The sequence below is a fragment of the Nannospalax galili genome, unplaced genomic scaffold (genome assembly GCF_000622305.1).
Source record: "Nannospalax galili isolate Female #2095 unplaced genomic scaffold, S.galili_v1.0 scaffold768, whole genome shotgun sequence".
Classification (NCBI taxonomy): Eukaryota; Metazoa; Chordata; class Mammalia; order Rodentia; family Spalacidae; genus Nannospalax; species Nannospalax galili.
The window spans coordinates 3,208,899-3,223,077 of NW_008360317.1; the positions used below are offsets into that span (position 1 = coordinate 3,208,899).

General features: G+C 38.8%; 1 protein-coding gene and 1 pseudogene across 7 annotated transcripts in view; both read right to left on the reverse strand.

The window, feature by feature from the left end:
* Positions 1 to 14,179, reverse strand: part of Fry (FRY microtubule binding protein) — a 479,403-nt gene that overhangs the window by 187,700 nt on the left and 277,524 nt on the right. For all 7 annotated transcript variants that reach the window (XM_008825033.3, XM_029559622.1, XM_029559620.1 and 4 more), the window contains 4 exons: positions 10,630 to 10,720; positions 10,334 to 10,413; positions 10,137 to 10,217; positions 1,028 to 1,196 (listed from right to left, as the gene is read on the reverse strand). In XM_008825033.3, coding sequence (XP_008823255.1) covers positions 1,028 to 1,196; positions 10,137 to 10,217; positions 10,334 to 10,413; positions 10,630 to 10,720 — 421 coding nt within the window. The remainder of the gene's footprint in view (positions 1 to 1,027; positions 1,197 to 10,136; positions 10,218 to 10,333; positions 10,414 to 10,629; positions 10,721 to 14,179) is intronic.
* Positions 2,195 to 3,555, reverse strand: LOC103727213 (annotated as a pseudogene).

Here is a 14,179-nt window from a genome sequence, read left to right on the forward strand (position 1 = left end):
TTTTGAGACAGGGTCTCCCTGTAGCCCCAGGTGTCCTAGAACTCAGTACGTAGACCAGGCTGGCCTTGAACTCACAGAGATCCACCTGCCTCTGCCTCCCAAGTGCTGGGATTCAAGGCATGTGCCACCACGCCCGGCAGCCTTCTTTTCATAGGACAAATAAAACAGATTTCTTTCCTCATTAAAGTTCTTATGTTTGTGAATGCTGATGTGGTCAACCCAGTGCTACTGACCAAAAAGTAAAGCAGTCGGCTGTGTGTACCAAGGAATGAGAGGGAGGAAAAAAGCCAACAAATAAGAAATTCTATAGTACATCCAACTCCAGAGCTGGTATGAAAGTTTAAAAATGAAATTATGTTTTGGCAACTTTATTATTTGGTTTCAAGGCACTTTGTGAGTAACTGAGAAGACAGAATCTTTTTCTTTTTTTCTATACTGTCAAGGATGGATGCTCCTGAACTTAAGGTGTTTTGTCCCAATACTCTCAGTGTAAGTTGAAAATACTGTAAAGGGAAATTCTATCTAAAACTCATAACCTACTAAACATCCTAGCTTAGCATCACAGTGCATTGAGGAGTACCTGGTCTCCCTTGGTGGCTGCAGGGATGATTAGAGGCTGCAGTTGCTGCCATAGTCCAGCCTCACAAGAGGACTATGGACTATATAGTGCCAGCCAGCAAAAGATTCAAATTCAGAATCTGAGGTAGGAGGATTATAAGTTTGAGGTCAGCCTGGTTTCACAATAAAAAAAACTTAAAAAGTGTTAGGAGGGTAGCTGAATGGTAGAGTGTCTGCTTAGCATGACTGAGGCCCTAGGGGTCAATCCTCACTACTGCATGTTTTTTTGCAATATAAAATATGATTTCTATTAAATGTGTATCACAGCTATCACACTGAAAAGTTAGAATACTGTCTGTTGGCCCTTCTTATGTTGGGGACTATGCAAATGTTCACATTCTAGTTATGCCACTTTGATGGAAGGAACTTCTCGAGTGGACCAGCCCTGGCTCACCTATGGGGACTTTACCTGCATGAACTGAAGTGATGCTTCGAAGTCCTCCACTGGATACATCTTAATTCGGAAGAATTTCATCCCCATTATCAAGCTGATAATGCTTTGCACCACATAGGGACTCTGCTCTTTGTGCCGAAGCTCTTTCAGCTCAGCCATAAATTTCTTCTTGACAGCAGGGAACCTAAGAAGAGAACATAAATGACTTACCAAGTAGTAGGTGAGGAAGTCACGTTAATGGGCACCTCTAGCACCCAAGAGTTACCAGGTCCAGAGTTGGGGCCTGCAAGAGTGAGGTGCAATACAGTGACCAAGAATGAGGTCACAAGGATTTGACCTTTGGGATTCGGAAGAATCCACTTCCTTCTTTGTTCACTATGATGCTTCACATGTATTTAAGACAGTGGCTCCATTGCTCTTTAGACCCTAACACGATGGCTTAGCTCTTAAACTGAGCAGACCAAACAAACAAAGAAACACAATGGCATTTCCTCAGCCTTAGCTACTTTCTAAGTACTTGTAGCTCCCTAGGGCCATAACCTATCTGATGGTGAGTATCTGAGCACTGAGCAACAGAGTATGAGGAACAGCTATTTCTGAAAGAAAGTAAATAATTTTTGGTCTTGTATTCCAAATAATGCCTCAAATATCCCAATTTTCATTGCTCAAGTTTTCTGTTTTTTTGGTTTTTTTTTTTTAGAAAAAAGATTATTTATAAAATTTATACTGTTACCAAATTGGGAACCAACTTCTACTTTTCAACTTTTAATAGGTACTCTAACTTACATAGAACACACACCATTTATATGTAACAATTAAACTTTCTGGCTAAGAAACTGATCACTAATAAGGTGAGAAGCACCATGGGAAAATGCCAAAGCTCAGGATAACAGAGGAAAGGAGAGACTGGGTCTTTATAAATAGTTTGCTCACTCACTATATTGCTCTGGAAACATCAAACAATTAAAGACCTCTGTTTTTTTTTAAATTTTTATTTATTACTTTTGTTTTATGTATATGCATGTATTGCCTGCATGTTGGTAAGTACACCCGTGTCGTGCAATGCCCATGGAGGACAGAGGAGGCTGTCCTCCTGGAGTTAGGACAGTTGTTAGTTGCCATGTGTGCTGGGATTTGAACTCCAGTCTTCTGCAAGAACAGTCAGTGTTTTTAATTGCTGAGCCATCTCTCCAGTCCCGAGACCTCTGTTTTAAAAACTGAGGAAAGAAAGGAGGGAAATGAGAGAAGTTTGAGAGTAAAGGGGGCTCAAAGTTTTACACAGGATCCTTTAAAACAAAAACAAAACAAACAAACAAACACCTTTTCTTTTCCCCCCTTGGAACAAAAATGGTTTAAAAACTGAACCTTGAGAAGACCTTTGTGTGAATACTGAGTTACAATGACACATAGACCTGAAGTCTCTGGAAACATGTTGTTGTCTGTAGTTAGTCTTCAGTACAATCACAAAGTATTCAAAAATTCTTTGCCCTTTTCAACTAGACTTTCATGTTTGTCTTTTAAGTCTTCATTAACATCCAGTGTGAGGACAGGCGCCTCTTGTAGATAATCAAAGTTGGCTTTCAGGGTTCAGTGCAGAAGCCAGCTTTCATGTTTATAATGAAGTTTCTCTAAATATTCAAAAGGAAATTCCCCGCTCTTCGTTTCTTCCTCGTAAATATATTCTGCTTAAATATTTCTCTGGAGTAGCTGGAAGATAAACAATTCCATCCAATTCAAGGCTTTGGCCAAACTGGCTATTCATTCAGTCTTGCCATCTTGATATATTGTCCACTCTGTTCCATTCATGCCATCAGATTCGTACAAATTAGATGCAAAAATATACCTGTCACTATACACGGATTGTTCAAAAAACAATACAGGCTTCTCTGCATCTTTGAGCTTGCCACTGAGGGAGGCAAGCTGAGCCGGATCCAGCTGAGACAGGCTTATGATTGGAAAGTGAATGACCATAGCTCAGGCTTCTCATACATCATCTGAAGAACATTCCCTCCACTTTTCTGAGATGATATTAGTTCCTCAAACTCATCTTGAGCCCTCTGAACATTACACCATCTGGCAACAGGTTCAGGAACCACTTCCCAATCCTGGCAAACTTTAAGGAGATTCACAAATGTCTTTCCTGCATCAATGCTGCCTTCGATGGAGATTTTCTTGATGCGATGCCCTCGGAGCGGGTGGCTAGAGGAACAGACTTTCTTGGGCGGGGTGGCCATGCCTGTGCAGCTGCCGGGAAACCAGGAGGTGCGCGGCACGGGTTGCACCGGCTCCAGAGGCTTCGCAGGATCGCACCAGCTGGCCCCTGGGTTTGACTTTGGCCTGCGCAGACCCTGTTGTTGTTCTTGTATAATTTTAGGTTAATGATTATGGAAAAATATATTTTTAAACTTGAAGGAAAAGTCTATTAATGGGAAAACTGGAATTACAGCTAAAAGATAAAGGTGGAGTTTGGTGCTCGCTTGTGATTCCTGTACTCCAGAGGCAGAGGCAAGAGGATCCAGAGTTTGAAGCCAGACTAGGTTACACTGCAAGACCCTGTCTTAAAGAACCAATGGCTGTGGATGTAGTTCAGTATTACAGCCCTTGCCCAGCATGCCAAGATTCTGGCTTTCCTAGCACCATAAGGACGAAAACGATAGCGATAAGTGGGCTGTCTACTATATCCATGGGCTTCTAGACTATATCCACGGGCTTCTAGAAGTTAATCTGGTGAATGTAGAAGAGACACAAAAGTCATGGTCTCTGTTCCCAGCAAACTTAAAGCATCTTGTTTAAAAGCAGATTAATACTAATTACAACTATGTTATCATACATATTTTTATTATATAAATAAAAACATATTTCTTATTTTTATTTTATATTTTATGTGTATGAGTGTATTGCCTGCATGTAGGTAGGTGCACCCATGTCGTGAAATGCCCACAGAGGTCAGAAGAGGGTGTTGGTTCCGCTGGAACTAAAATTACAGACAGTTGTTAGCTGCCAGTGGGTGCTGGGAATTGAACCCAGGTCTTCCGTGAGAGCAGCCAATGCTCTTAACCACTGATCCATCTCTCCAGCCCCTCCTACAGCCTTAAAAAAAAAAAAAGAATCCATCTTAAGGCTATGAGGATAGACTACAGTAGCAAATCTTCAAAGCACTTAATGGTAAAAGAATGCAAACATGAAAACTATCCGACTACTGCTGAGATATAAATGGTCTGACTATTAATTAAAGAACAGAAAAGAAAAGAAACAAGGAAAACATCCTAATTCTCATCACTTTTGATAAATGGGTCATCAATTTTGGCTTCCTGCATCTGTTAGCCTGAGGTACCCATGTAAGTGAAATGGGTCAATCATTCTAATGTAGAACTTTGAGGAAATGCCTGTCAGTAAAGCTGTCAAGTCTGCGGTGCTTTATTATAGCATCCTTAGGAAGCTGACATACCTTTAGTAAGTGCCCAGTCAGCTATCACATACAGCTTGAAGATGAGCAGACCTGACAGGCAGACATTTCTTCAAACACCTGAACAATCATTCTGTAGATGAACACAAAAGTGACATCCGAAAGTGAAATGAAGCCCGGCCTGTGGTATGGGTCTGTAATCCCAGCTACTCAGAAGGCTGAGGTAGGATTGTTAGTTAAAACAAATTCTTTTGGATTTAGTTATTTTATGTGTATGAGTGTTTTGCCTGCATGTATGTAAGTGTACCATGTGCATGCAATGCCCATAGAGGCTAGAAGAGGACATCGGATTCTTTGGTACTGGAGTTACAGTTAGTTGCCATGTGGGTACTGGGCACCAAACTAGGTCCTCTGCAAGAGTAGTCAGTGCTTTTAATTACTGAGCCATCTCTCCAGCCCTAGGATTGTGAATTTTTATTTTTTTTTAAATATGACTCTAACGTTGTGCATGCCTGCAGTGAACAGAAGAGGCTGTTGGATCTCCTGGAACTGGAGTTACAGACAGTTGTTAGTTTCTGTGTGGGTGCTGGGAACTTATCTTGGGTCCTCTGCAAGAGTAGCCAGTGCTCTTAGCCACTGAACCATCTCTCCAGCCTCTTCTTTAGTCTTTTGATAGAGATGGGTGTAGAGATGTAGAGATAGAGATAAAGATGGATGGAAGGAAGGAAGGAAGGAAGGAAGGAGGGAGGGAGGGAGGGAAAGAGAAAGAAAGAAAGAAAGAAAGAAAGAAAGAAAGAAAGAAAGAAAGAAAAAGAAAGAAACGAGGGCTAGGAGTAAAGTTCAGTGGCAGAGTGGTTGGCTAGCATGCTTGAGGCCCTAGGTTTAATGGCAGTTGTTTGCCTAGCATATGTAAGACCCTAGGTTCAATTCCCATTACCACAGAAAAGAAAGGAAGGAGGAAGGAAAAAGGGAAGGAATGAAGAACAAGAACTTGAATGTATTACAATTTACATATTTATTGTTTACTGCCTGAAGATAGGCACACAGTAGGTGCTTAGTAACTATGCTGAGTGTGTTAATTTCCTTGGGGTAATAAGTTTCTGTCATGGAGGTATTTAATCAGAAGCTGTGTAACCCACTATGAGGATGCTATTGAGAAGTATCCTGCAGAGGGTACTCAGTTAGCTATAAGTACCTTTTTCAAAGTTGAAATGTTATTAATATGCTTTTACTTCTACTAATGAATAAAATATAGGCATTTATCATAGAAAACTTTAAATTTAGACATTTATTTAGTCCTAATTCATGGCTAAAATAAAGTTAAGAAAGAACAGGTTGCTTATACAACCCAGTATTGTCATGACATGGAGGCTAAAAGTTTATTTCTGATTTAAAAATATGCATGACTATTTTTCACTTTTAAAAGCCCTACATGACATAAACATGTTATTAGGATAAAAGTAATCCAAAAGTATACTTCCACTTATGACCAATTTTTCTTTTTAATGATTTATTTTTTGGAAAATAATTTTTTCTATGACCATTAATATTTACAAATTGGTACTGTATTATGCAAAAGCAGTAATTAAGTAGTCAATTTGTGGTATTCTATAAACTCACATAAAAATAAACCTCTGCTTTAAAATGTATAGTACACATTGTGGGGTCTAGGAATAGAGTAAGATTGTATCTTGAAAACAAAATGCAGTTTTCAAATCTATGAATCTTAGAAACAATCACAATTTAAACAAATATATCAAATTTTAACCAAAGAACTTAGAAAGCCTAATTTTAACTTAATTTGATTTTAAAAAAGTGATCACTATGTCTGAATATCTCAATATTGAAACAGTCCTTAGAGCCAGGAATTAAGTGGTGTTATCACTAGTAAGATTATACATAGTGATTCTGCCAAAAGTCAAAGATCAAACTAAACCCTAATACCTGAAGTCATAAAGAAGAAGCTATTTCATACACATTACTATTTGGAGCTAGGTATACAATCTAAAATTAGAATTAATTACTCAACTTTACAAGGGGGTGAGGGGAGTTAACTGCACTGCTGATAACAAAGGAAGCAGTAAGTTTCTAATGCAGTGATAAAGTAATGGTGCTGGTATACTTTGAAAAAGAAGTAATGAGGTAATTCATAATGTGACATTAATTTAAGATCACACCATCTATGAATAGATTATACATTGCTTGGCTGAGAATGTCTCATGGGCTATTTGAGATGGCTGGCCGGGGCACGTCTGAGAAACTTAAATGACTTTAAAAATGTCATTTACTTACAGTCATACCTTACTGATGAAGGAAAAAAAGAACCTTTTAAAGACAGGAATTAAAGAATTTGTCAGTGACCAGAAAATGCTAGGGCACTGCCCAAAATGAGGCATTTCTTACACTCAACTACTGCAGAATTGACATCATGAAAATAAAAAATAAATATTGGCTCGATAGATCATAAACCTAATATAGAATAGAAATTGCTTCGAATGTTGCTTATTACTTAGTTATATTTCTTTTCTTTTCCTTTCTTTCCTCCTTACCCTTTCTTTTCCCCTTCCCTTTCCCTTCCCTTTGGTTTTTGAGATAGGGTATCACTCTGTAGCCCAGGTTGGCCCAAAACTTATGTATCCCATGCTGGCCTCTTACTTGCAGCAATCCTTCTGCCCTAGTCTCCTGAGCTTTGGGTATCGGCTTGAGCCGTCATGCTTGGCATGACATTATTTCTCAATTCATTCATGTAAGGAAGGTCATTTGACAGTATCCAGTATTTTTATACATTACTCATAAAACCTAAGACAAACACAAAAATCCACTTTTAGCATATTAAGTTTTTCCAAATGATAGCATGAAGACATTATGCTAGGATAATTACAAAGGAAAACGCTGAGATTTTCAGAGTTTGATAAGCCCACAAATACGTATTAATGACTTCTTTTTAGAATCTTTTTTAGGCACGAGGCAGGTACACAGGAACTAATAGATAACTGTAGTGTTCGGTTTAATGCCAATACATTTATTACTCATTTACAATGGAAATCTATTCAAAATGCATTATTCCTCTTTTCCTTAGTAAGGCACAAACCACAGTTAACATAATAATTTTTTTTAAGTACACTACAGACTTAGGACCATTAACTCTACCATTTAATTCTTTTTAAAAATTGTTTATTTAGGTATATGTGTTTGTGTGTATGCCACCTGTGTGCCAGTGTCCACATAACCCAGAAGAGGGGGTTAAATCCCCAGGAGGTGGCATTGCAGGCAGTCACAAGCCACCCAATGCAGGAGCTGGGAACTGAATTCCATCCTTTGCAATGACAGCAAGTGCTCTTGACCTCTGAGCCATCTCTCCAGCTTCTATCACTTAATTTTTATGTACACTTTGGTTAACTTCTTTTTACTCTGTAACTATCAGTCTTTAATTTGGATACTTTTCCCTGGAGTTACTGGCCTGATTTCTAAAAGTTCCTCCTCCATTTTCTAACACTGATGCTTTTCTATGTTAGGCAAAAAGCAAAACAAAACAAAAAAACCACCACAGCAAATCATCAGTGGGTAAAATGTGCTTGCTGCCAAGTCTGATGACCTACCTCGGTTCAAGCTCTGGGACTCAGTGGTGGAGAGGACCAACTCCTACTACAAGTTGTCCAAATAATAATAATAATAATAACAATAATAATAATAATACAACTTGTTCTGATAAATTATGTATTTACATGCTACTAACCTAAGAAATTCCATTTCTCTTTTGGAGGCCTTTTTTCTTTTTATTATTCTCTAAACTGTGCAGCATAACAACTATTGACACAGAGCTCACATTGTATTATTACATAAATTCAGAGATGATTCAAAGTGTATGGGAGGAAGAAAGGAAGAACATAGGTTAAACACTGTGTATGCCATTCATGTGAAACTTGAGCATCCCAGATCTTGGTACCTATGGGGAAGAGATGTCCTGGAACCAAACCCAAGTGCACACCAAGGGACAAGTATATGCAAAAAAAACAAAACAAAACAAAACAAAACAAACCTAAGGATTTTTCTCTATGGATGAGGTGATCTGGTTAATTCTTAAAAATATCTATTTTATTTTTACCTTTTTGTTGTCTGAGAATTTCATACATGTACATAATGTGTTTTCATCAAACCCACCCCTTAGTCCCTCCCTTCCAAATCCTCCCCATTCCAACTCATCACATTTCCCTCCCAAATTCAAGTGCTCTGTTTTCAAACCCACTGAGTCCACTTAGTGCTGCCTATATGTACATGGATGTAGGGCCAGCTACTGGAGCATAGGTGGCCTACTGGAGGCTGAATCCCTGAAGAAAACCAACTCCACCTCCCCAGCAGGTGTTAATTGGCAATAGCTCCTCAGCTAGAGGTGGGACTTCATGAGCTCCTTCCCATCCACGCTGGGATTTTAGCAGGCTTCACCTTGTGCAGGCTTTGTGTATGCAGTCACAGCCACTAGGAGTTCATATGTACAAAGGCCTGTCATATCTAGCAAATACTGTTTGGTTGCAGATCACTACTTCTCGCCCTTAGAATCTTTCATTTCTTTTCATCCCTCTTCCTGGATGATCCATGAGCCTTGAGGGGGTGTGATACAGATGTCCCAGTAGAGCAGAATTCCACTCTTCTTCTTTACACATTGACCAATTGTGGGTCTCTGTATTCATTAGCATCTACTGTAAAAAGAAACTTCTCTGATGAGGACTGAGAGGTGCGCCAAGCTATGGGAATAATGGATTTGATCTCACAGGCCTGGAGAGATGACTCAGTGGTTATGAGTACATGGTGTTCTTTCAGAAGATCATTGATTCAGTTCCCAGGACCCATGTCAAGTGGCTCACAACCTCCTGTAACTCCAGGTATAGGGGATCCAGCAGCTTCTTCTGGCCTCTGTGGGCACCTGCACACACGTGGCATGCATACATATACAAACACAAAAAAATTAATAAAACAATAAAATAGATCTTTATAAGGATTTCCATATCTTGAAGATAAAAATCTCCAAGGATTACATTTCACTAAGTTTGAGGTAGCGCTCGCTGTAAGCTGGTCTCTTGGCCAGAATTCATATTATGTCTTTAGCTCATTTTACTTAATGTAGACATTCAGGATCTTGGCTGATTTGCCTCTGGGTTAGATAAAATGAAGACGGGTAATTAGGGTGTGACATCACTTTTGGAAGAAGTATATCATTGCTGATAATCTAGCATTACTTTGTTCTAGCCTGCTAAGTAGCATTATGGGGCCAGATAAATTTAGCAATGAGAATCCCCCCCAACAACTTGTTCCAATGACAGTGTCTGGGACATTTTTAGATCAGCTGAATTAAGTAAAGTTATAGTAAAAGGGACATTGTAGAATGGAATTTTCCCACTCACAAATGATAGATTACAATTATCCAATCTTAGAATATAGAAAATAAAACTTGAAAAATGAATAATTTTCTTTGAATATTTGGGCAGAGAGAAAAATAATTAGTCCATTTCTTTCTTGGAAACAGTACCTAAAATGCAGGAACATGGAAGTATCTGGCCCAAGTGTCAAAATGAAACAAGTAATTTGCACCTGCCTTGATGGAGCCTCTAGTAGTTTTCAGGGATGGGCATGTATTCCAAAAAGCAGCCCCAGTTCCTATGAGCTCCTTTTAAGTTACAAGCACTCAGCTCTTCATGGTCAAGGGCTGGGATGTTCACTTACTTAGCTTGTGCTAGCACTCCGATGACTTCTGCATACAGGTCTGCCACAATGTGCATATTGCCAGTGTTAGGACCAAGGTACCTAAGTAAGGCACAATTAGACAAGTTAGGAATCTGGTGTACTGGAAAAGAGCAAACAGCTGATTTAGTTTTAAAGAGCTATCTTCTTTAACATTCTAAAGAAAGAAATCAACCTACCCTTCTTTGTATTTAAAGTGCTTAAAAGCCAAGTTAATCACATCATGTATTAAACTGTCTATTACAGGATGGAGTGGAATCTGAAAAAAATAAAGATGACAATGTATTTGGAAGGGACTATAAAACAGTTGTACATTAATAACAGTACTTCCAAGAATTACATTTGACCTACAGCCATCAATAAACATAATTCAGATCACCCCGTGTTTAGAATTCATAAACCACAAACAGATTTTTAAAACTCAAGTAGTTTTAGATTAGAGTTAGCAAAAAGTGGCGATAAATTAATCACCTACCTGTTTCAAAACTTCTATTAATACTAAAGAAAAAATAAAATCAATGGCGAGGTCCCGTCTCTCCATTAAATAATCTCGTTGTTGTTCATCACTGCAAAATATAAAATATCACGTTAAATGGCCCTGAAGACACTTTCAGGGTGACATAGTTCATTCAAAGACTAGCTCTCAGTTTCAGTGAACTGCAAACCCATTCTGTCCCAATGAGATCACAGTGCTTAGTGCACTCGGATGCTGCGTCTGTTATCACTGTGGTATAACAGGCAATCACTACCAGAATATCTGACTGCAAAAATTTCCAGCTGTGTAAACTGAACTAGCTTCTTGTGGGCCCATAACCTCATGCTGTGGACTTTTCTATGTTCCTTTCAATGTTAAGGTTACTATTGTTCATAAATTGTGATCTACACATTGAGACAGAGCCACCAGAGGAGAGGTGTACATTCAGAGTCTTGTGAGACGCAATATAAGGATGTTGTGAAAGAACCTACATAACAGGATGGCAGTCAAGGAGGAAGGCCACCACTGCTCTTCTTTCTCCCTGTCTTTTTGCCACTTGAGATTTAACACCAGGATGAAAAAAGCAAATGAGATCGGAAGAAAGGCTAAAATATAGATGGAAGATGGAGGGGAGGTGGGAGGAGTGGAGTCATTTGCACTCATTCAAAAGTTAGGGAGCAGAAAAAGAACTGTCAAGGACAGAAATGAACTATCTCCATTGGAATTTTCTGCTTACTTAACACTGACTAAGAACTCACTTGAAACTGAATGACCAAAGACAGATGCAATGGTTGCTCAGTGCCTTGGCATAGAGTGGCAGTTTTACACCTGACCATGGTGTGGAAAAGCTCTTGCTCAAAGTCATGCAATTTCTCCATCTTCAAATCAGAATAGCCATAGTATAGGCTGAGAATCTCTTATTCAAAGCAATTGGAACTAAAGTGGTCTAAATTTCAGAGATCTTCGGATTTTGGAATATTTCCACACATGAGTTATCTTGGGGATGGGACTCAAATCTAAACTCTAAATTCATTTATGTCTAATGAACACCTTTGATAGCCTGAAGGTAATTACAGTACGCTTAGCACACCCCTGTGTTGCCTGCAATCTGAGATTATTAGCGGAGTCTTCTATTGAGACTTCACATCAATGTTAAAAAGTTTTTGGATTTTAGAGCATTTCAGGTTGGGATTTCTAAATTAGGGATGCTCAACTTTACTTACACAAAGTTTGAGGAGATCAAGCATGCAAAGTATTTAGCATAATCTCTTAAACACATAAATGATCCATACTTGTTGAGGATAGCAGGATTTGGACTTGTCAGGAAGGTATTTTTCAAAATAAACCAAGGGAATCTTAAAAATGCAATGTTTTTGTCTTCAGGCAAGGAGTTAGAAAGAAAACACGTGGGATTTAAGATACAAAAAATAACTTCTGTAAGTGCCTGTAACTATGGACAAGTCAAATTTAGGTTGGTAGGTAAGGGAAGGGCTAACAGGAAGCTGTGACTTCACTTTTTGAGGGGAAGTGTGTTCACCAGGCAGAAACCATTCATTTAGGATCATTTATGAACAGCCAGCCAGGAGGAAGAGCGCAGACAAATCCATCCATCTGAAGTCTTTCAAGACCCGCTTAAGTTCAATGCTAGAAAGCACTACTGCCGGCCAGAGAATGGGCATTTGTCTATTCAGAACTGTATTCCAGAGAGTATTCACTAGTCAAGACTCATCCACATGCCACACAATAGGAAACAGTAAATTCAAAAGCAAAAGCAGGGTGCACTCTCAAGACAGCAGCAGTAGACAGCAGTTTTGTGTTAGATGGTTCATGAGGGTCCTTTATAGTGTCTGGAGAGGGCTGGCAAGGTGGCTCAGCATAACCAGCTTGCTCTGCAAGCTTGACAACCTGAATTTGATTCCTAAAACCCACAGTGGGAATGACTCCCCAGAGCTGACCTATGCATGCATGTGTGTGTGTGCACATTTATACACATAGAATAATAATGATAAAGTTTACAGTAAAAGTGCCCAGAGAACCCTGATAAAGGAGCGATTCTTGGCAGAACAAACCCCTCTCCCCAATTTTTAAAACCTCTGATTTATTCTGTAAGCCAAATCATGCTTTCAAAGAAAAGATATATACTTTTCTAATAATGAATTCTACTTTATTGCCTATTTAAGGTCCAACTGCCAGAAGCCAGAGGCATTTGACAAACTCCTTTGGCAGTCAAAATGTTGATATTACACTAATGTTAGAAATCATAATTTAGTGTCCGTTCCTCCCAGTTGACTATTTTCAGTGCTCAGGCTTCTCCTTCAAGGCCGTCTCTTAGCTGGTTTCTTGCCACATCATGCTCTTGCAACCCTCGCTCTCTTGACTTTTTCCCTGGGCACATGTTCTCTTATTTCAAATGCTCAAGTGTAACTAAAGTGAGGAGTTAAATTTTATTGCTCTGTAGGCATTCGACCTCCATAGTTACTCATCTCTCTTAGAATCAGTGCTGATTTTAAAAAATGCATTTTCAATTCATTAAGAAATCAATTCATGGGGCTGGAGAGATGGTTCAGTGGTTAAGAACACTGGTTATTCTTGCAGAAGATCTGGGTTCGAATCCCAACTGTCTGTAACTCCAGTTCCAGGGGATCTGACAGCCTCTTCTGACTCCACAGGCACCGCACGACACTGGTGCACTTACCTACATGCAGGCAATACACGCATACACATAAAATAAAAATAAAATATTAAAAAAAGAAATCAATTCATGCAAAATCTAGTTCTAGCAACTAAAACAAAGCAGAAGAAAATGACTAAACTCACTTTATTCAACTCATAAATACTGCTGCCAGGTCTGTGTGGAGAGGCACCCCCAGGGGAGTCTCACTCCCATTCACACACCAGTATACATGCTGGCAGGAATGAAGTGATTCCATGTATTTGGTGACCACAGAGTATGGACCATTTTCAGACACAGAATAAAAAGTCTGTCACTAAATTTTAATATATTAAAAAGTTATTCTTAAAGACCGCTAGTTGGAATCGGGCTTTTTGGAATCATAAAAATGTTCTGGAATTGGACAATGACATAGTGCGGGAGTATACGGAAGATACTGAATATTAACTTGAAGCAGTGAATTTTATAGCACACAGATTTTGTCAGACATTTCCTTCAAGCGAACTGCCACAGATTCAAGGCTGACCTGGGCTACAGAGTGAGGCTCTGTGGTTTTGTTTTTTAATTTCTTTTATGTAAAACAGTATAAAAAATTATTAATCTCTCCAAAAGAAGCAATAAATAAATGATTGACTCTTGTATAAACTCAAGCATATTAGGAAGCTAAGCTACAAATTTGTATGGAACATATTTTTGTAAAATTACAGATCTTAATTTCAAAAGTTTTCAGAAGTATTAGAGCTATTAAGAAAGAGTGAGGTCTAAACCACTTGAAAGTAGTCAATGTTTGCCTTTTAGTAACAAATTTTAAATCACCATCTTTATAAGTATTTTAAAAATGCTTAATCCAAGTAGAGAAATACAACTGCTTTTAAGATT